Here is a 21,145-nt window from a genome sequence, read left to right as displayed (position 1 = left end):
CAAAGCAGTATTGGTTAGGTAAAACAATGCCCAAACGAGCTTTCAGATTGACCCGAAACACTTTCAACAAGTTGTTACAGAATTTAAAAAAATTTATTCAATGGAATTTTCTACTGCTTGAGTAGCTGACTGATGACTTAGACAAGCAAAACTCGATAACGGCTAAGGCTACAGGCTTGATTTTTTTACTGTTTGACGTCGCTTCAGCCCGACAGGTGCCTTTTGGCATACCACAGTACATACAATGCATTCTTCATGGACTAACTAGTGTCCTCCTTTGTGTCCCATTCATCTTTGCTGACAGCGAAAGGTGTCGATTTGGCGGTAGCATGTGATGATTTCCTTTCAAAACGGAAATCGTCCATATTTTTCATAGTGGCTATTTTGATTACAGAGGTGCTTTTCAAACAGTTCTTGATTTGTAGTGCTGTTTTACAGGTTGAACACAACCAACAGTGAAACACATTGGATACTTCACTTTCAGATGATAATTAATATAATTGAGGTGCGCGTCACCATTTCTTTTGGTATGCGTGGATTGCAGAGGTGCTTTTCGAACAGTTCTTGATTTGAAATGTTGTGTAACAGGTTGAACATAGCTGACAACAAAGCATAATGGATAGTTCACTTTTCAGACAATAATTGATATAGCTGGTGCACGTGGCACCATTCCAAATGCGGTATGCGTGGTTTTCACCAGTTATAATAAAATTAATTAAATTATTTACAAAAAAAGTTAGTTAACAAACAAGTGCACGAAAAAATTTGGAATTTTCAACTAGAGTAGGGACATAGCACATCGATTAAAAGCACTGAAACAAGTTGGAGTAGTCCATGATATTAAATCACAGTAAAACAATAAGAAGTGTAATCAGAACTGTATCTTTCTCTCTACGCAGAATTCGGGGGAATTCTACCAGAGCTAACAACAAGGAGGCATGGACCTATGTTCCTACTGTGCAAAGAAAACCATTTCATCTCTGGCGCTATGTTATAAGACTGTTTCATACTATTACCTGAAGTAAGTTTATAAACAAACACAAAGCAATAATTGTCCTCCTTACTGGCAACCAGTAATTCTTAAGGGTGTTCATGTTCCTACGTATTATTGTCAACACTGGCACTACAGAATGCACAAAACTCACACTAAGCTTGGAAAATCACCTCTACTGCTAAAACGCCTAACTGCAGCACAATGGGTATACAAGGAAACATTCCTTAACCTGTCCACGACTAGCATTCAAAATTTTTGCCTGCTACGACGAGCCATTTTGGAAAAAATCTGCTTAGCAGGTGTAATGGTAGAATGGGCGCTTGATTATCTCGTTACATGATCAATGTAGATTTCATAGTGGTGTGTTCAACATAGCATTCCGTGAGGGCTTCTATTCTACAAAGAGCTCATATTTAGGGTTGTTACAATGTATTCTCTACACGTGAAACACCTCAGGAAGGATTATCACCACTGTCATGACTGAAGTAGTACAAGGCACACCCACACTGCTAATCTAACCATACATGTTTGTGGATTATCATTACACAAACAGTGGCTTCATAGGTTCTAATAGCCAGGGCATCAGTTATTTGCTTGACTGCCACCTTAAGTGATTTGAGACTGCCACAAAGGTAACTGATAATTGATGTTTACATCTTTTACACATTTCATTGTCTGTTATGTAAACACAGTTGCACCCTGTGCAGTCTTTATGTACCTTTTTTGCTTCATCAACAAGTATTGCAAACGCATTAGACTCTTCAATGTTCATAACCTTTCCATTATTTATAGTATCATATTTACTTACATGCAAGCATGTACATGCAAGCATTTACTACAGTATATACTGAAAAGTTAGTTTGTGTAAGATGGTTGACATCTTGCTGTACTAGTTTTTAAGGGTGCTCGCTGATATTTGAAGCCTTTTAAGTGCCAACCCAGAAACCACATGCAGCTGTTGCATCATAATTGACATTACTGTTAAGTAGAGGAAGAGCAGCATGTTTATTTTGCTTCAAAATCATCACTGAAGTGTTAGCAAATGATTGTCTGATGGATCAAGAGTTACACTAGCATGAATTAGTCTAAAAGTAAGTGTTATTTAAGGCGACAAGTGTGGACGCACATTTCGCTTGTAACCAACATGCATTTGTGCCTTGTTTTCTTGAGTGATAGGGTATGCTGGTAGTTTGTATTGTAATTGTAAGCTGCTTATGTAGGGGACTATGTTACCAGCTAGAATCACAAGGCGTTACAAGCTGCTGATGATGGCGTGCCTAGTGTAACCTATCCAAGAGCAACTTGGAGACTACAGGCATATCAAGAAGCTGTTCCTGTGTGTGAAGAAGAGAAAACAGAGCTTTTTGTGTTTACAACAGCATTTATGACGTGTTATTTTGAAAGTTAGTGATTGCGGTCAATAGGAATTTGTGTGGTTATTGTATCAATAATGTTGGGTGCATGCAATCTTTGCACATATTTATTAAAAATAATACTAGTTTTTGAGTGATAGCCGTGAAGGCTTCAAATTTTATAGGGAGATTCGCTGATAAATTCTCCAGAGGTCTATGTTCAGATTTTGTCCGTGTTGTTATGGCTTTGTGAGTTATGGCGCAGAGAATATGAGGTTTTGAATGGTGTAACACACTTTTAGTACTCAGTTAAGTTCTATGTACGCTGTGTACTAATACTAAACATAGAGTTGTGAGTTACAAGCTGAAGTAGCGTAGTTTCCAGTGCGCTACTGTGAAAAATGAAGGACTAGTTTCGATTTAAGCGCTTTGCAAAGAACTATGCATAGCTATAAACGGTATAGGCTAGAAGAATTCTGTTTAGTTTGTGTTAAAGAGAAAGAGCAGCACTTCCAACGTAAGTAGCATATGGATTCATTATATACATTATGTGAGTATAAGCAACAATACAAAAATTGCATGTTGTATGGCTTCAAATAGCCACAAGCACCCTTCAAGGGGGTGTCACTCCAATAAGCACTGTACTACGATCTGCGACCGCGGTCAAAGCTGGTCAAGATTGATTTTCGATTTTGACCGTTGACTTTCATCGAATTTTTATCTTGACCATGGACCTGGTTCCATTTATTTTCGCTATATTTTCGTGCACTACTTACTCGCAAAGCTTTGACCATGCTGGGAAAACAGTTTGACCATTGTTCTTCATGAAAAATTGGCCTTGTTCATTGATCTTTAGCTTTGACCGCAGTCGCAGATCGTAGTACAGTGTATATTGGAGTGACACCCCTTGCCCTTAATGCACATTATCAATTGCAGTGTAAAATCAGATGTTGTGAGATGTGGTAATTTGTACTGAAATATCGGTTGTCTTTAAAATGTATTTTTAAATAAACTTTGCTATACAAGAGATTTTTAAAATGTATTTTTAGTTAAACTTTGTTAAGGTTACGGAATAGTTTAAAATGCGTGGGAGGAACAAATTACAAAACCTGCTTTAAACTAAGCAGGGATAAATAATTTCAACAACTGTGTTGTGTTAGCAATACAACTAATTGTGCTTGTTTGTTTTTACTACAGAACAATGACTGTTCTTGGGTGTGTGGTCTACAATAGAGTGATGTTTTATAAAAATGTGCTGCCAAAAACCAGACTAACAGATTACTGAATCCTTATAATTTCAACACAAGTGACTAAACAACTAAAATATCTAGGTCCTGTGGAAGCGTTTTTAAAAGTTACTGGTTGTATAGACGTTTTATTGAACTTTTAGTAGTTTTTCGAGTGAAACAAGCTCTTTGAAGGCTTGTATCTGAGTCACTGGGAAGAAACACGCCAAAAATGCTTCCACAAGACCTAATAAATTTAATATACAGTATCACTATGCCCCAGAAATGCCTACAGCTTTTGTTGTATTTGGTGGGGAAAAACATGGTAGTGACAGCTGGAGCTGAGCGATGTACGGACTGGCTTACCTGTATTACTACAACAAATTGTAGTGTTCCACCTGCCTCAAACTACACTGTAGCTACATAAAAACATTAAATATGAAGGGCTTCACCTTCATTTAAAACTTTTCACGCTGCTAGACTTGTTTTATGGGCTTCTCAAAAAGTATCGATAGGCATTCAAAATTTTGAATGATTGCCTGTGACTATACCGTAACCTTAAGGTATGTTTATTCTATTGTATAAAGGTATATAAAGGGTTTGTGTGTTTCCTTACTAAAAATTTTTACTTACACGGTTAGTTTTGGCCTCACCGTTTAGCATTAAGGTAAAACCCTAGCTATCATTTTAATCCTTGTTACATCACATGAAAAGTGACGTAAATTGTAGCCATAGGGTGGATGCTTCAAAGTTACAGAGCTTTGTGCAAGGAACGCATATTTATTAACCAGTTTACTGGATTGTGCAGGTTTAAGGGTAAACTTTGTTATACAAGAAGATTATTTACACTTCACTTACGATCATTATCCACTATAGCCACTCTAGCACTATTACGATTACCACGAGTAACACCATCAGGTAGTGTGTTACGAATAATAGTAAGATTAAAATCCTCATTGCCTTCATATATATTATCATTATTTACTCCAACATCAAATGGAACACTGGTCACTCCAGCAGGAAATGTGACATTGTATGGTCCAGAATCATAATCAACACCTCCTCCTGTAACATTATTACTACCATTAACATTTTGTGATGATGTTACTTCACTCACTAGTGGCAGTATTCTCAGTATCTCTAACTTGTACAGTAATGTTAGTTGATGATGGGTTACTGAGAACTAGTACAGGTTGTGCTGGTCCATTGTCTTCATTAACACTGTATGTTGACTGGTTGAAGGTGACTGTGACAGCTGAAGAATTTCATGTTAAGATTATTATACAACATACAGCTGTGTATAAAATGATCATATACACAATACACTAAGAAATTAATTACAAATTGTTTTAAACGGACAAACAATAACATACTACAGTAAATGTGACTGGATTTGTGAAAAGGGGTCTTCCACACACATCCAATTCTATGAACTTGGAAGACCATAACTTGGTGTTCAAGAAAGACACAAAGCTGAAGTTTCCTCCATCCATTAACCTATGTTGGTGCTCACTGCTGACCAACTTTCAAGTCAAAAGCTTTATCCAATCTCAAGTTATGGATTGTCAAAGTTCATAAACTGGATGTGTGTGGAAGACCCCTTTTTGCAAATCCGGTCACAAATTATGTCCAATTATGGGACACGTCTTCAACTTGAAAATCAATAAAGGCCAGCATTGTGTGCAAAATGCAGCAACACCTGTTTCACCTGTTTAATAAGGTTAGGAAATTTTGGTTCACAGATGACCAGCAATAGTCCACAATAACAATTGTGCATTGGACAAACTCTGGACAAATTGCATAAATCACTAACCATATTTGGCTTTGGTACTTTGGTGTTAAAAGATGCAGCAACACATTTGCAACCCAAGGACCATTGATGCAGCAATGCCGATTCCATTTCTGTGCTGAAAACCTCATGAAAACAGTTATACTGCATGTTTTGTGGCCATGTTAATAATTCTCAAGTCCATGAACATCAGACAATTCTTATCAGAACAATATGTGTTACGGTATGTAGGTCACGGTTGTGTATCAAAACACACAATAGTGTGCTGTGCGGTCCAAGAAACTGGCGTGCTACACCAGTGCATTATTCACAGGAAGAACAGTAGCATGATATGCATGCATATGTAGTGCTGTTTTGCCTTTATCTTCAGTAGTCTTCAAATCAAGTTTCAGCTTAATTGCTCAAAGCATTTTTGAGATATTGGTTTTGTTTTTTGCTCTTTCTATTCATCTTATTTATTTTCCACACACCTACTTACAAAATCTGTCTTAAAATGCAAACATGTGATTTGATTGCCTTGCAATCCAGCACATGTAAGTAGAGTTTAATGGTGAATCGTGATATCTTGTAGCCATGACAACATATTGGTGCTATAGTTTGTGAATAATTATTAATAACTCCATGACTGTGTACCATATTCAAACCAAAATTGTAATCAGTCTCTCATGGAAAGAAACCAAAAATTGGTACATGAATAGGTTTACTCAAACCCTTTGTGGTTTGGAAGAAATTGAGTTAAAGATCACAAAGATACAGTGCAAAAACCAACAGCATGTAATAATTACGTGATAGAGTTTTTACTGGTAAAAGCAAACAAACGATTACTTGCCAACTCTAATAAAACCTTATTTTCTCCCCTCTTGAGTCATTTCCTAAATAAAGGCCTGCACATAGTTAGAGGTGTACCAATAATCGGATCGGCTATAATATCGGCCACCAATATGGTAATTTTTACCAATATCGGTATCGGTACAGAACAGCAGGAGGACCGATATCGCTACCGATATTTATACACTAGCAATAGTTTGTACATAAACAGATTGTGCATTGGTTTTCTACGTTATTCATGTGGCTCTTTAGTGCCAGTGGCTTATTATTCACGCTGAAACAAGTGCTACGCTACGAGAAGCCATATAAATACATGCGATTCTACTGTCTGTTGCTGGAAAGCTTATCACAGTCTTTATAAATGAAGCAGTTAGCTATAGAGTACCTTGTAATAAAAAGAAGGCCAGGATAACCAAGGAAACTTTCTCTACCAGTTGTCTCACAAACCATTAGAATGCAGAGTAATGCAGAAATATCCGTATAAGGCTTCATGGGAGTATACATATAAAAATGTTTGTGGGTGCCTAATTGTCTGGATTGCACAATAGAAACCCAAGCTGTATACCACCACAGGCAGAGTATAGCAATGAATACATGCACATGTTGTAGGGTAGGTAAATGTACACTTTTAACTATAATGCAAGTATCGGATCGATTATCGGTTATCGGCTTCTTTTGGTGGCATCAATATCGGATATCGGTACATGCCAAAAACCCACATCGGTACACCTCTACACATAGTTGGCTTTTGCATCATAACTCAGTGATTTTAAATCTGATTCATCTAAATCAGTGAAAGACTTTTCTACAATGATCATTCTACTCCTATATCAGTTTTAGCTCACTCCTTTAAGCAATTTGCCTGGTAGGTGAGCAGAGTGGTGGGGGGTGGAGGGGGGGAGGCAGCGGTATATCTCAGACTTTCATTTAAACATTTGCTGAAATTTAAGGGAAGGAGTAGTAAAGGTTTATCAAGGGGGGCACTCTCAAGGGGGGCACTCTCAAGGGGGACCAGCACTTGTTTCCCCCTCAAATGAAGCCCTGAAGTAAGTGTGTGATCGAGATACTCTAACAGTGCAGTCACCCTATTAGAGCATTCACCATGTACATAGAACATGATTTTCACTTATATGTAGCTCTGGGCTATCTTTTTTGAAACAAGATTTTTTGTTGTGGAAATCCCTTTATCTTCCCACACTATACTCAAAATTGTCAGTTTTTCTCTATCTCATTTATACATGATTCAAAACCCACAACCTTGGTGCCAAATTAATGCTTTTGCTTGCAGAGCACAACTGATACTTTAAGAAAGGCCAAAGTCCACATTACTTTAAAGTTACAATCATATTTTCACCACAAAATAAAGTTTTTGAAATTACATATCCAAGATATCAAACAGATGGAAGCACTGTTTAAGTAGGGATCCCCCAAAAATAATGTGTGCCACCTAAAGTGCCGCCAGAGTTGGGGTAGTTACTTCAAGAAAAGTAACTAGTCCCATGTAAGTTACTTTTTAAAAATGTAATTAGTACCTAGTTACTAGTTACTTTCATAAATAAATATGCTTGCTTGTTAATCTTTGTAATAAGATTATTTTTCCCAGTAATTATATGTACACTTTCTGAAAATAACGATTCTGTAGCCATTTCAGCTCAGTTTCAACTGTTATCAGTATACTCAAGCTGAATGATGAAGAACAGTACACAGAAAGTGTCTACTTAACCCTTAAACGCGCAAAGGCCATTATAATGGCCCTATTATTTATTACACCGAAAACGCACGAAAGTTTATGCTTACTTTCGCGAAAATAATTGCGTGTCTTTACAAGGCTGTATCTCTGAGAATCCTCGACGTATCAACTTGAAACTTGGTACACAGATGGTGGATACCCTGGGGTTTACCCATCGTGACTATCAATTGTTTATGATTAATGCTTCTCTATTTATCCGAAGTAATATGCGCATAACTTGGAAATAACCGTCATGGTAGGTGGCTCCGTTGGCGATTCGCCTCAATACTTGGTGTCGAGAAAGAGTTGTACCCTTGATACAAGGTGGTGAAATTCCATTGACATAGCTGCAACTCTCAGGTATTTATGAATTTTAGAAAAAAACTTGTGGTATTCACACAATTGTGCGAAGTAACCGCACGTCTTTACACGACTGTATCTGTGAAAATCCTTGATGTATCAGCTTGTAACTTGGTACACAGACGGTAGATAACCTGGGGTTTATCCAATATTATTATTATGTTTTTATCAATAATACTTCTCCATTTATCCACAGCAATACGCGCATCATTTGGAAATAATCATCATGGTAGGCAGCTCCTCTGTCCATTCGCCTCAACACTTGGTGTTTAGAAAGGGTGGTACCCTTGATACAAGGTGGTGAAATTCCATTGACATAGCTACAACTCTCAGGTAGTTGTGAATTGAAAAAAAATTGTCGTATTCTCATAATTTTTACCCTGTAGGCATGTAACAAAGAACTCCAACACGATCACTGTGGTGTTTCAACGTGCTGCCAAGACGTATTCTGGTGACTGGTCAATCAAATACCAACAGCAATCCATTTTATCATGCACTGTTCATCAAACATAAAGTATTATTATTAGCATTAGAATTTGAAAAACTTTTCAAACATAAAATGTACATGAAATATTTACACTAAAGAGCTGGGATCTTTACTCAGTAAAGGGTTTGCCTCATTTAGAAACCACAGATCCAAGTGATTTCAGAGAAAAAAACCACAATCGTGGAAAAACCTGAATTACAAACAGCTCTGTACATAACTAAACAGATAATACTGTCAACACATCTAAACTATATACATCGGCTGAACCTGTAAAAAGGCTAAGACACAGTAAATAGCATACACCCCTTATTTATTTATAGTTTTCCTTGGTGTGGTATATCTTAAAACAATTTTCAAGGCACAAATGAACCATTCCACAATTTACGCAGCCATACTTAGTACGTTTTCTATGTGTCTTCCGGTCAGAACACACTGCACAGTAACCGTCAGTCCCAAGGTTCTCTATGAAATGGCGTTCCTCAAGCCTCGCAGGCGATTGAGGTGGAAGAGCCTGTGATTGACATCCTCCATGCTGGCGTGAGCTATGTTGACATAAAAGTTTAGTAGCCAGTTGCTCCCTAAAGCTTTTCCTACGATCATTCACAGGTGTGAAACAGCACTCTAGAGTATAAGCATTATCGATAGCCAAATCCCTACCCCTACCGGTACCTCTACCCCTACCAGTACCTTTCCTCCTACCTCGACTAGGCACAAGATCCATTGGAGACACAGTTCCCTACCCCTTCCTCTACCTCTCCCTCTATTTCTACCAGACAAAGGATCAGATGGAGATGGTGAGTAGTCCCTGCCTCTATCACTAGGTGAAAATGGGGCATGTGGAGAAGAACGAGAGCGCAGGGAAGAACTAACAGAAGAACCATGGTAAGCCACAGGAGAACCACTACAGGGGTATTCAGTTTCCAGGCTACCCATCCCACCGTCACTCACTCCACTATGTAGCCCAGATGGTCCAGGATGGCTCGACTCATCCTGACCTTCACAATATCTCACATCAGCTAATAGAAGAAGCAGGACTCAAGTTATAAAACATGTGAAAAGCATTATACCTTCATAATCATTGTTTGTTTCTTCCTTGATGTCTTCTTCGTCGTTGCTGAACTCTTACTCACGATCATTTTCTTCCACATCGCCATAATCATCTATAATGGCAGGCGAAGTGATAGGACCGATTCATCTGTCTGCCATTTTACCGTCTTGTTCCCTGGTAAGCCTATCAAGGACAAAAGAGTCTTCTCCATGGACAAAAGAGTCCTCTTCGTCCGAGTTGTTCCAGTCATCGTCGGTGTCGCTATAGAAAAGTTGATCAACAACAGTATTTTCATCCATATCTCGCTTATCTTTAATCACAGCACAAAGTTCTTGAGCTCGAATTAAAGCCCAGAAATGTGGCTTTCCGTTGCACTAAACCGTTTCACGATCACGTAATCCTAGTGCGCGCACCTCTGTGCCAAATATGGAGGGCAACTTAAATGGCCCTTGCGATTTCAGTGCAATATTTCGTAAATTCGCATGCGCGTTTAAGGGTTAATGTGGTTGTAGTACAAAAATTGAAGTGCTCTTGCTTTTAAGCATAGTTACAATGTAACTATTGTAACTTAGTTACTTTTAGGTTGTTGTAACTAGTTACAAGTTACATTTTTAAAAAGTAACTAGTTACAAAACAAGTAACTAGTTATATTACTAGTTACTTTTTAAAGTAACTAATTACGTAACTTAGCTACAAAGAGACTAGTTACCCCAAACTCTGAATGCCGCCTTCAAAAATCATCCTAGAGACATCTTATGCCACAAAAATCACCTTTACAAAATATTAATATTACCCCATCTAACATGAAGTATAGCATTAAAACACTTACCAGTGACTGGATATACAAGTTTAAAAATAATTTGCCAAAACTTGAAATTTGGTCTGCCTGCCTGCCTGCCTCACACTCACTCACTCACTCACTCACTCACTCACTCACTCACTCACTCACTCACTCACTCACTCACTCACTCACTCACTCACTCACTCACTCACTCACTCACTCACTCACTCACTCACTCACTCACTCACTCACTCACTCACTCACTCACTCACTCACTCACTCACTCACTCACTCACTCACTCCCTGCCTGACCTCAGTTGCAAGCCTAGAGGCCAAACAAAGCAGCACACGGCCACCATTTTACACCACAATAATAAACTCACCAGTGGGATGTACCTTTTGGGGTTCTGACAAGTGTATGCCCTCTGCTCATGCATTGTCATTTCTTTTATCTTCAATCAGGCTGATTGTCTTCTTTATCCACTGAAACCACATCGGGGTGTTAATTTTCCGTATCAACACTTTCTTTCAGCAGCATATTTAGATGCCACAGAATTATTTCAGAGCTGGATTTCAGAAGCGCTTCAGTCTCAGCACTACTATAACAGGTATACTAGCTAGATATCTGCAAGTGATTGGGATCCTGTTCGCGATAGGTTTGCAACCACACCCATTAATTAAAGATTTAGGTGGACTAATAGCGATAGAGTGCAGAGACCACACCTTTCAACAATCTAGCTATTTACTTAACAGTAAACAAGATCACCTTATTCCTTATTGGTATAGCTAGCTGCACACCCCTCGGTTGACTTGAGATACTCTAATAGAACCGTCACTCTAATACAACAATCATGCATGATATTCTAATAGAACAGTCACAAGTTACGCTGTAACTAGCTGTGCTACAACAAAAACTAAACAAACTAGTATTTTAATAATTGTTAATTTAAAACTGAAGTAGGGATCTATGCAATAAAAAGTAGTGAAACAAGAGATGAATGATATTACAGCATAGCTCAGTGGGAAAGTCCCTACTTTGGTACATTAGCTATAATTTTGTTCAATGCCAAAGTAGGGACTTTTCCACAGAGCTATGTTGTAAACATCATTTTACTACTTTTTATTGCATAGATCTTAACTTCATTTTTATTTTAAAATACTAGTATATATGTAGTACATTATTGGAGCTTGTCTTAGTGGCCACCTGTGTAAACCTGAAATACTGTAACTTTGCTTCAATGAAGCAAGCCTGTATTTTTTCAAGCGATTGGCAAGTGACCAAATTTCAAATAGCTATACCTTTTCCAATTGCTAGTAACACATAATAACACCAACTTTCATTAACTAACATGTAAGTAAAGTTGCAACAAGACCCTACATTTTTACTACAGATGACATATTGAGGGATAAGAAAGTTGATTATTTACATGGTATCCCCTAGTTGAATGATGTAGACACATACCTAATTGTGGAAAAGAGGTCTTCCACATACAGTACATACATTTTCTCCCAACTTTGAGAATTTATGACTATTCCAAAACAGCCAAGCTGTGAATAAAGGGCGTTGCCTTTCAAAATACGCTAGTGTGAAAAAGATGTGATATCAAAGGTGCGGCCAAGAAATGGCTACAGCGATATTATAATGTCATTTGATTAGATATCATTTCTCTTTGTATTTGTATATGCAAACACCAATGCATCAGCTGGTTTTGCCTTTTTTTCTGCAGGTACTACGGAAGAACTAGATATTTTATTATTTTGATTAGCATTATTGCAGTAACTTCCTATTATGCATTGGATTTATTTGTATTGCTGCTAGTGAGATACGTATCTTGAAAAACACTTGTTACGCAAGCTATTTACTGTACATATGTGTGTGTGTGTACGTGTGTGTGTGTGTGTGTGTGTGTGTGTGTGTGTGTGCGCGTGTGCGTCAATGATTGTTTATGATACCAGCGAGCTCAAGATCAGGATTTACAGAAGCAATTAATTAATAGAGGAGTGGAGAATTTGTTAGCTGCACCACATTCTAAACCTAACTCTTTTCATTGTCAGACCTGTCAAAGGTCTTTTAGAAGAAGCCAGGGTATAGCTTGACACAAATGTATAACTACCAATTTTTAACATAGTCTCTGTTGATCTAAAAATTCAACTAGAGCATCATCCACTGGATGGCTCTCTTCCAAAGTCAAGGTGTGTGTGTGCGTGCGTGCGTGCGTCTAATAGTTATACCACAGTGTGAGGGTGATATGAAGTGAAATATCTGTTGTCTTTAAAAATGTTTTTTAAATTAAACTTTGATATACAAGAAGATTATTAACACTTCACTTACGATCATCATCCACTATAGTCACTGTAGCACTATCAGGATTACTATGAGTAACACCACCAGGTAGTGTATTATGAATAATAGTGAGATTAAAGTCCTCATTGCCTTCATACATACTATCATTATTTATTCCAACATCAAATGGAACACTAGTCACTCCAACAGGAAATGTGACATTGTATATTCCAGAATTATAATCAACACCTCCTCCTGCAACATTATATTACTACTATTAACATTTTGTGATGATGTTACTTCACTCACTAGTGGCAGTATTCTGAGTATCTTTAACTTGTACAGTAATATTAGTTGATGATGGGTTACTGAGAACTAGTACAGGTTGTGCTGGTCCATCATCTTCACTAACATTGTATGTTGACTGATTGAAGTTGACTGTGACAGCTAAAGAATTTCATGTTAAGACTATCATTATTATACAACATACAGCTGTGTATAAATGATCATAATTACATAAGAAATTAATTACAAATTGTTAACGTATTACAGTGAAACATGTCCAATTATGGGGCACGTCTTCAACTTGAAACTTGAATCAATAAAGGCCAGCATTGTGTGCAAAATGCAGCAACACCTGTTTCACCTGTTTAATAAGGTTAGGAAATTTTGGTTCACAGATGACCAGCAATAGTCCACAATAACAATTGTGCATTGGACAAATCCTGGACAAATTGCATAATCACTGACCATATTTGATTTTGGTATTTGCTGTTAAAGGATGCAACACATTTCCAACCCAAGGACCATCAATGCAGCAAAGCTGATACCATCTGTGTGCTGAAAACCTCATGAAAACAGTTACATTGCATGTTTTGTGGCCATGTTAATAATTCTCAAATCCATGAACAATATCAGACAATTCTTATCAGAACAATATGTGTTACGGTAAACATGTGATTTGAAATTCAGCACAAGTAAGTGGAGTTTAATGGTGAATTGTGATTACAATTTTGCTTTGAATATGGTACACAGTCACGGAGTTATTAATAATTATCCACAAAATATAGCACCAATATGTTGTTATGGCTACAAGATAAGTCTCTCATGGGAAGAAACCAAACATTGGTACATGAATAGGCTTACTCAAACCCTTTATGGTTAGGAAGAAATTGAGTTAAAGATCATGAAGATACAGTGCAAAAACCAACAGCATGTAACGATTACGTGAATCTCAGAGTTGGGATAGTTACTTCAAAAAAGTAACTAGTTACACATTATTTTTATCCCATGTAACTTAACTACAGTTACTTTTCAAAAGGTAACTAAGTACTCTAGTTACTAGTTACTTTCGTAGTATAAATTATTACTTGTTTTTTGCTTTTGTAAAATGAATTCTGCTCAGAAATGCATCACTAAGGGATGCAATACATACGTGCACTTAAAATAACAATTCTGTTGCTATTTCAAGGCAGTTTTAATTATTGCTACATCTGTTACTCAAGCTGAATCATAGAGAACAGTACACAGAATCTGTCTACTTAATGTGGCTGTAGCATTTATGGCACAAAAATTGAAGTGCTCTTGTTTTTAAAGCACAATTAGTTATAGTTACAATGTAACTATTGTAATTAGTCACTATTGCAACTTAATTACTTTTCAGACAATTACTCCTAGTTCCAAGTTACTAGTTACAAAGTAAATAACTAGTTATATTACTAGTTACTTTAAAAGTAATCAGTTATGTAACTTAGTTACAAAAGTAACTAGTTACCCCCAACTCTGTACGTGACAGAGTTTTTGCTGGTAAAAAAAACAACAATCACTTCCATGCCTACCAGGCACTTAAATGAGTTAGTCAAAACTAGTGTGGGGGTAGAATGATCATTGTAGAAAAGTCCTTCACTGATTTAGATGAATCAGATTTAAAATCACTGAGTTATGATGCAAAAACCAACTATGTGCAGGCCTGTATTTAGGAAATGACTTAAGAGGGGACAAAATAAAGACACACGGTAGTGTGTCGTGCGGCCCAAGAAGCTAGCGCGCAACACCCGTGAGTATATTGACAGGAAGAAAGAAAACGCAATTTTCGCACCTCCGTAGCTCTGTGCTGCCTTGATGAAACAAGACTATTTTTGTTGTGGACACTCCCTCCAACTTCAGTACTCCACATTCCAATTTGAGTGAAACTGCTTCAAGCGTTCCCGAGATATGTGACTTCAAAAATTGGCTTAGTTTCTTCGTTTTTTTTTCTTCTTCCTCTTCTTATTTTTCTTCCTCTTTTCGCACACTTACAATAACCGCTATAAAACGCAAACGCAATATCCGATTGCCTTGATATTTGGCACACAGAAGGGGGGTATAAAGGCACATCTCTGTACCAACTTTGGCTGGAATACGGTAAACAGGCAAAGGGTTATTAGCGATTATTCACAAAAAAATAACACCAATATGTTGTCATGCCTACAGGATAAACTGCATATGGGAAGAAGCTGAAAATCGGTGGGTGAATAGGTTAACTACTGAACCTTAAACCTTTTGTGGTTTGAAAGAAATGAGCTAAAAACCAGGAAGATACAACGAAAAAACCAACAGTGTGTAACAATTACACAATCGAGATTAACTAATAAAAAAAACCACTACGTTCCAGAAAAACCGCTTGGGATAATGCTTTGAAATTCGCTGTACAGATGGAGTAATCATCTTAGAAAGGATCTTCAATGGTGTAGAAGAATCAGACTTGAAGCCACGGAGTTATAACATGAAATCAAACTTGGTGTAGCAAGTGTAAGATCGAGATACTCTAATAGAGCAGTCACCCTGAAAAGAATTCAACAGATCAGCTAGAAACTAGTAACCTGTATAGAGATAAGCTACAAACAATTCACCCTGTAGAGAGATCATCTAGAAGAAGCTACCTTGTAGGGAGTTCAACTACGTAGTTCAGCTAGAAGAACTCACCTTGTAGAGAGTTCAGCTACAAAGAAACCACCATGTAGAGAGTTCAGCTACAAACAAATCACCCTGTAGAGGAATCAGCTAGAAGAAATTACCATGTACAGAGTTCAGCTACAAATAAACCATCATGTAGAGAGTTCAGCTGTAAAAAAATCACCTGTAGAGAGTTCAGCTACTAACTAGTGACCCTGTAGAGACATTAGCTAGAAGAAGTTACCTTGTAGAGAGTTCAGTTACAAACAAATCATCCTGTAGAGAGATCAGCTAGAAGAAGTTACCTTGTAGATAGTTCAGTTACAAACAATTCACCCTGTAGAGAGATCAGCTAGAAGGACTCACCTTGTGGAGTGTTCAGTTACAAAGAAACCACCATGTAGAGTTCTGTAATAAATATATGCATTATATATATATATATATATGTACCACTTTCACACCTCAGATCAAAGGAAAGCCAGTGCATATATATCACATATTGCACTGACTCAAAATGTTAACGAGATATACGCACTGCATATATCTCGTTAACTCGAGACATTGCATACCTAATAGGTGTGCACACTATATCCAGAAATCATCAGTTTTCTTTGATGTTTTACTGTTATCCTCTTCTCTTATATAAGTAATCGAGCAAGCTGTGATTGTGGGATTGAATTCTGCCAAACAACCTGTGATTGTTGGATTCAATTTTAATACATTAGCAGTAGTTTGTTTTTTACTTTTGTAAATGTAGCAATTAAAGTAACATTATTAACACTAGTCTCTTAAAATTGCTGTATTAGCAATAATAAAATCAAACTACAGTTTGATCAAGAGTTAATAATAGTAGGGAGGGAGAGTGTCTAACGCTCAATAGGCCTGTATAAAATGAGCGCGTAAGACAATCTGGCTTCTTGGCCAGACATGTTGATTGCATGAAGGGAGATGTGAAATGAGGCACGCCGCAGAAGGAAGTTATCGATACTACTAGCTGTTCACGAATCAGTCTCGTGAGCAACGTGCGAGGTAGCGTGTGCAATCAAACATGTCGATTTGTGATGAACAGCCCTCGGTACTGGCCGAAATTGAAGCAGAAACAGTTCAGCCTAGCAAGAAGAAGCGTCAGAGAAGATCAATGAGGAAAAGCGGAGATGAAGCACGCTCGGAAGCACAGGTAGAATTGCATCACGAATCTACCGTTCAGCCACGTCCCGAGGTAACGCCCAAGAAGAGGCGTCAGTCAAGGAGTGATGAGCCGGAAGTAACCAAGAAGTGTCAAACGAAAGCAATGGCAAGGAAAAGAAGCGGCGCCGATGAAACACAGCCTGGAGAATCCCAACCTAAGAAAAAGCGCCAGATGAAAGTTATGAACGATTTCTCTCTGGTTCTCCCATCACTCACTGGATTAGCCACCTTCGCATCACTGCTTTCTCACCAACTATCGATTTTGCAAGGCCATACAAAATGTGACATAACGTGTTTATTGCAGTCATCAACACTATAGGAAATTACAAAGGTATACGATAATAAGCGGGGTGCTCTACGCGCTCATTTTATACAGGCCTATTGAGTGTTAGACACTCTCCCTCCCTACTATTATTAACTCTTGGTTTGATGTATTAAAATTGAACCCCACAATCCCAGTTTGTTTGGCAAAATGTAATCCCACAATCACAGCTTACTTGGTTCCCTATATAAGAGAAGGGTATAGCAACTAAAGATTTTGCCAATTAGGTGAGTCTACATGCTAAAGTAGAACATATTAGTTATACCATGGGCGCTCGTGCTTTGCCTGTATATACGCACTCACCCTCGGGCTTGTGTGTATATATCAGGCAAAGTACTCTTGCCCATGGTATAACTATTACATATATATATATAATTTGTACATTTATTGATAAAATCAGAAATATTGAAAGTATTCATCTGTTTCATCTTTTCTTCTTCCTGTGGAAAAGAAAAAAAAAGATAGGTTAAAAAAGCCCCAAAGCTGGCCATAGGCCAGCTTTGGGGTATATAAATACAAAAAGAAGTGAAATCTAATCCAAAACAGCCAAGCTGTAAAAAAAGGGTGTGGCCCTCAAAAAGGCTATGGTGAAAAAAGATGTGAAATCCAAGGTGGCAGCCAAGAAACGGCTGTGATGGTAGGTTAATGGTAAAACTTTTAATAACAACAATTCAGGTGAATTTTGGTGCCGCTTGGGCACAAAATTCACCTGAATTGTCGTTATTAAAATTTTTACCATTAACCTACCATCACAGCTGTTTCTTGGCCGCCACCTTGGATTTCACATCTTTTTTCACCATAGCCTTTTTGAGGGCCGCACTCTTTTTTACAGCTTGGCTGTTTTGGGTAGGGGAGGGGGGCAATGGTGCATCTCAAACTTTGAAGCAAGTGTGTGATCGAGATACTCTAATAGTGCAGTCACCCTATTAGAGTATTCACCATGTACAGGGAACATGATTTTCACACATATGTAGCTCTGTGCTACCTTTTTGAAACAAGATTTTTCATTGTGTAAATTCCCTTTACCTTCACACACTATACTCAAAATTGTCAGTCTTTTTCTCCATCTCATTTATAAATGATTCAAAATCCACAGCCATGGTACCAAATTAATGCTTTGGCTCTGCAGAGCACATTGATGCTTTAAGAAAGTCTACAGTCTAAAGTTACAATCACTATAAGAGCTAAAAGTTCATTATTTTCACTACATCATAAAGTTTTGAAATTACACACCAAGTTATATTATATATAGTACACTATTGGAGCTTGTCTTAGTGACCACCTGTGTATACTTGAAATACTGCAGCTTCACTTTGATGAAGCAAACTAGAGCTGTACCGATACAAGAAAATTAAACCGATTCGATACCGATTCAATATATGTATAATTTAAAACTGACATGATACTGATACAATACACCGATATAAACTTATGTTGTGTTTAACAGTATCATATTTTTTTGTTATAGGTACTGCTGAGCTGGAGACAACTAGTTGTACAATTTAAACAACAATCAGAATTACATAAGAATGAATCTCTTCGTGAAACTTTGTTTTTATAGTAGAAAAAATGTTAGGTATAATTTTTCTGAAAAGTACTTTCTAGATGGCATGACATATCTAGGGTATACATTCGCTAATAATCGAAGAAGGCCAGCATCCTCAACAATAGAAAAGGGCTGCGAGTCGAGGGCCATCATTTATGCAATCCAATTCGTTATTTTCTTGTGTAAGTTGTGGATGGTCGTATGTCCTCATATGAGTCTTTGTTTTCATTCACTTCGGCCAGCGTGAGCTGCCGCACATCAGCCTTTCTCTGTTTCGTGTCCTTTTCTGCCTCCCTCTGGTCATTTCTCTCAGCTTCTTTTACTTCCAGTGTGTCAAGCTTTACACAGTGTTCTTGTTTCAAATGGCATCGTAGATTACTTGTATTAAAATTTTTCACGTTCACTCCACCTTGGCTTACAGGTTCTTCACAAGTGTTAATATAGTGCTTCTTTCATCTTCTGGGCAAATAAAAAAGTAGTCCCAAATCACACTCCTCTTTTTTGACATGTTTTTTTGCCATGACCTTACAAAATTATATTTCAAATTATACGAATAAATTTTTTCCAAATGCACTCATGCATATATCGGTATATCAAATTGGTGTTATAATATTTTATCGGTTTTTTCGATATTGTATAAAATTGCTATATCGGCCACCGCTATGATATATATCGGTTTAAGCTGATTATCATCTTATTCGCCTACTCAAGGGGAGTTTGAGAATCTTTGTTTTTCGTTGCAGTAGACTAAAGAATACACAAGTTATGGGAATTTATTTACATCACGTCAAAGCGACTGTACATGTTCTATCTTTCTTCACTGATTTCGTTTCTGTATGTAGTGACGAAAGGTGATAACTTAACCAGTAATGGACTCCCTTATTCAAGGTGAACACAATGGTGTAAGTTGCAACTCTATACTTCATTGCATTCGTAAGATACAGCTGTTTTTGTAAGCACCTGTAATTTATTTTCTCAATACTTGCTGTACACATCGATCCTGTTGTTACTACTTTATAGGGCTGTAATTTCAAAATGTGTTGGCATACAAGGTGGAATTTTGGCCAGAGCATACACTTGGCTAAGTAGATTATAAATTTTCAATGATAAAGAGTTTGAAAAATGTGCCATTATGCTCAGTTTTTTGCAGATCTGGTCATAAATTATAGCCATGTATAAAAAGTACAATCACGCATAAATACCACCACTTTAAAACTAATGGCTTCATCTATTTAGCACACATTACATGTTAATTTAAAAATGAAGTAGAGATCAAAGCAATAAAACACAGTAAAACAAGAGACGAATAATGGTATTATAGCATAGCTTAGTGGGAAAACCCCTACATTGCCATGTTATAACAATCATACATGTGTGGCTGTGACTGCTGTACTAGAGTACCTTGATCTCACCATTCTGCTATGCAGCAGATCAGGCTAATGGGCATGGTACAATGCCTTGTTTCCTATGGGGCTAGATCATCGTCATGGCGTGTTCTGAGGGCATGGTAATTATTTTAAAAGCATATTTTAGCTGCTACAGTCCATTTAGTGCCTCAAATAGTTTTGTGGCGTATAAATATACTTCTTCAAGGAAAGCGTCAATACAAAAAATTAATGCCTTAGTATAGTTTCCATGAAGAAGAAAACCATTTAATTGAAGATAAAGTAATGGCAAAGTGCAGAAGGCAGGAAATTATTGGAAATACAAACAAAAGGTACATACCACCAGTGGATTTGTTGCTGTGGTGTAAAATGGTGGCCGTGCGCCTCGCCGTGCACTGATTCATTTGGCTTCTAGCCTTGTGACTGTGGTCAAGCAGGCAGACAGGAAGGTATATCAGGCCACCTTGAGTGTTTTCTTGTTATCAATGCTGTATTTGATGTTAGATGGACTAATATTATTCTGCAAAGGTGATTTTCATCACGTAAGATGTCAAATAATTGTTAAAAGTGGCATTATAGGTGGTGTGTATCACTTTGGGGGGATCCTTACTTAAACAGTACTACCGTACTGTACTAGCGTACTGTTTGATTATAGAGTTCGCCTGTATTAGAACAGCTCCATTTCAGTCAAAGGGGTGCTCTTTCACAAGAGTAAAAAGAAACTTAATCCCACAATTAATCTCAAAATGTGTGACTATGTAATGGCACAAAAGGATGGCAACAAAAGACATCAAAGAAATCTGAGGATTTCTTGGAATGAGTTAATGTGATATACGCACACCTAACTGCAATATCTTGAGTTAACAAGATATATGCACTGTTTACAGTGCAT

General features: G+C 37.5%; 1 protein-coding gene and 2 long non-coding RNA genes across 4 annotated transcripts in view; 1 reads left to right on the top strand and 2 right to left on the bottom strand.

Moving 5' to 3' along the window:
- The window catches only part of LOC136265542 (uncharacterized), a 139,081-nt gene that overhangs the window by 102,018 nt on the left and 15,918 nt on the right, over positions 1–21,145 (bottom strand). For both annotated transcript variants that reach the window (XM_066060415.1, XM_066060416.1), the window contains exons 4-7: positions 13,188–13,325; positions 12,927–13,133; positions 4,690–4,827; positions 4,431–4,637 (exon numbers count right to left, since the gene is read on the bottom strand). In XM_066060415.1, the coding sequence (XP_065916487.1) occupies positions 4,431–4,637; positions 4,690–4,827; positions 12,927–13,133; positions 13,188–13,325 (690 nt within the window). The remainder of the gene's footprint in view (positions 1–4,430; positions 4,638–4,689; positions 4,828–12,926; positions 13,134–13,187; positions 13,326–21,145) is intronic.
- Positions 7,943–9,342, top strand: LOC136267192 (uncharacterized). The gene is made up of 3 exons (XR_010706567.1): positions 7,943–8,278; positions 8,475–8,611; positions 8,665–9,342. It is a non-coding gene; the product is annotated as an uncharacterized lncRNA (long non-coding RNA).
- On the bottom strand, positions 8,838–10,194 carry LOC136267191 (uncharacterized). Its single transcript, XR_010706565.1, has 3 exons — positions 9,977–10,194; positions 9,833–9,925; positions 8,838–9,781 (listed from the first exon to the last, which is right to left on the bottom strand). It is a non-coding gene; the product is annotated as an uncharacterized lncRNA (long non-coding RNA).

Source organism: Dysidea avara, chromosome 9 (genome assembly GCF_963678975.1).
Source record: "Dysidea avara chromosome 9, odDysAvar1.4, whole genome shotgun sequence".
Taxonomy (NCBI): domain Eukaryota; kingdom Metazoa; phylum Porifera; class Demospongiae; order Dictyoceratida; family Dysideidae; genus Dysidea; species Dysidea avara.
Note: the sequence above shows the minus strand (reverse complement) of the source record. Positions and strands in the feature narration are given on the sequence as shown.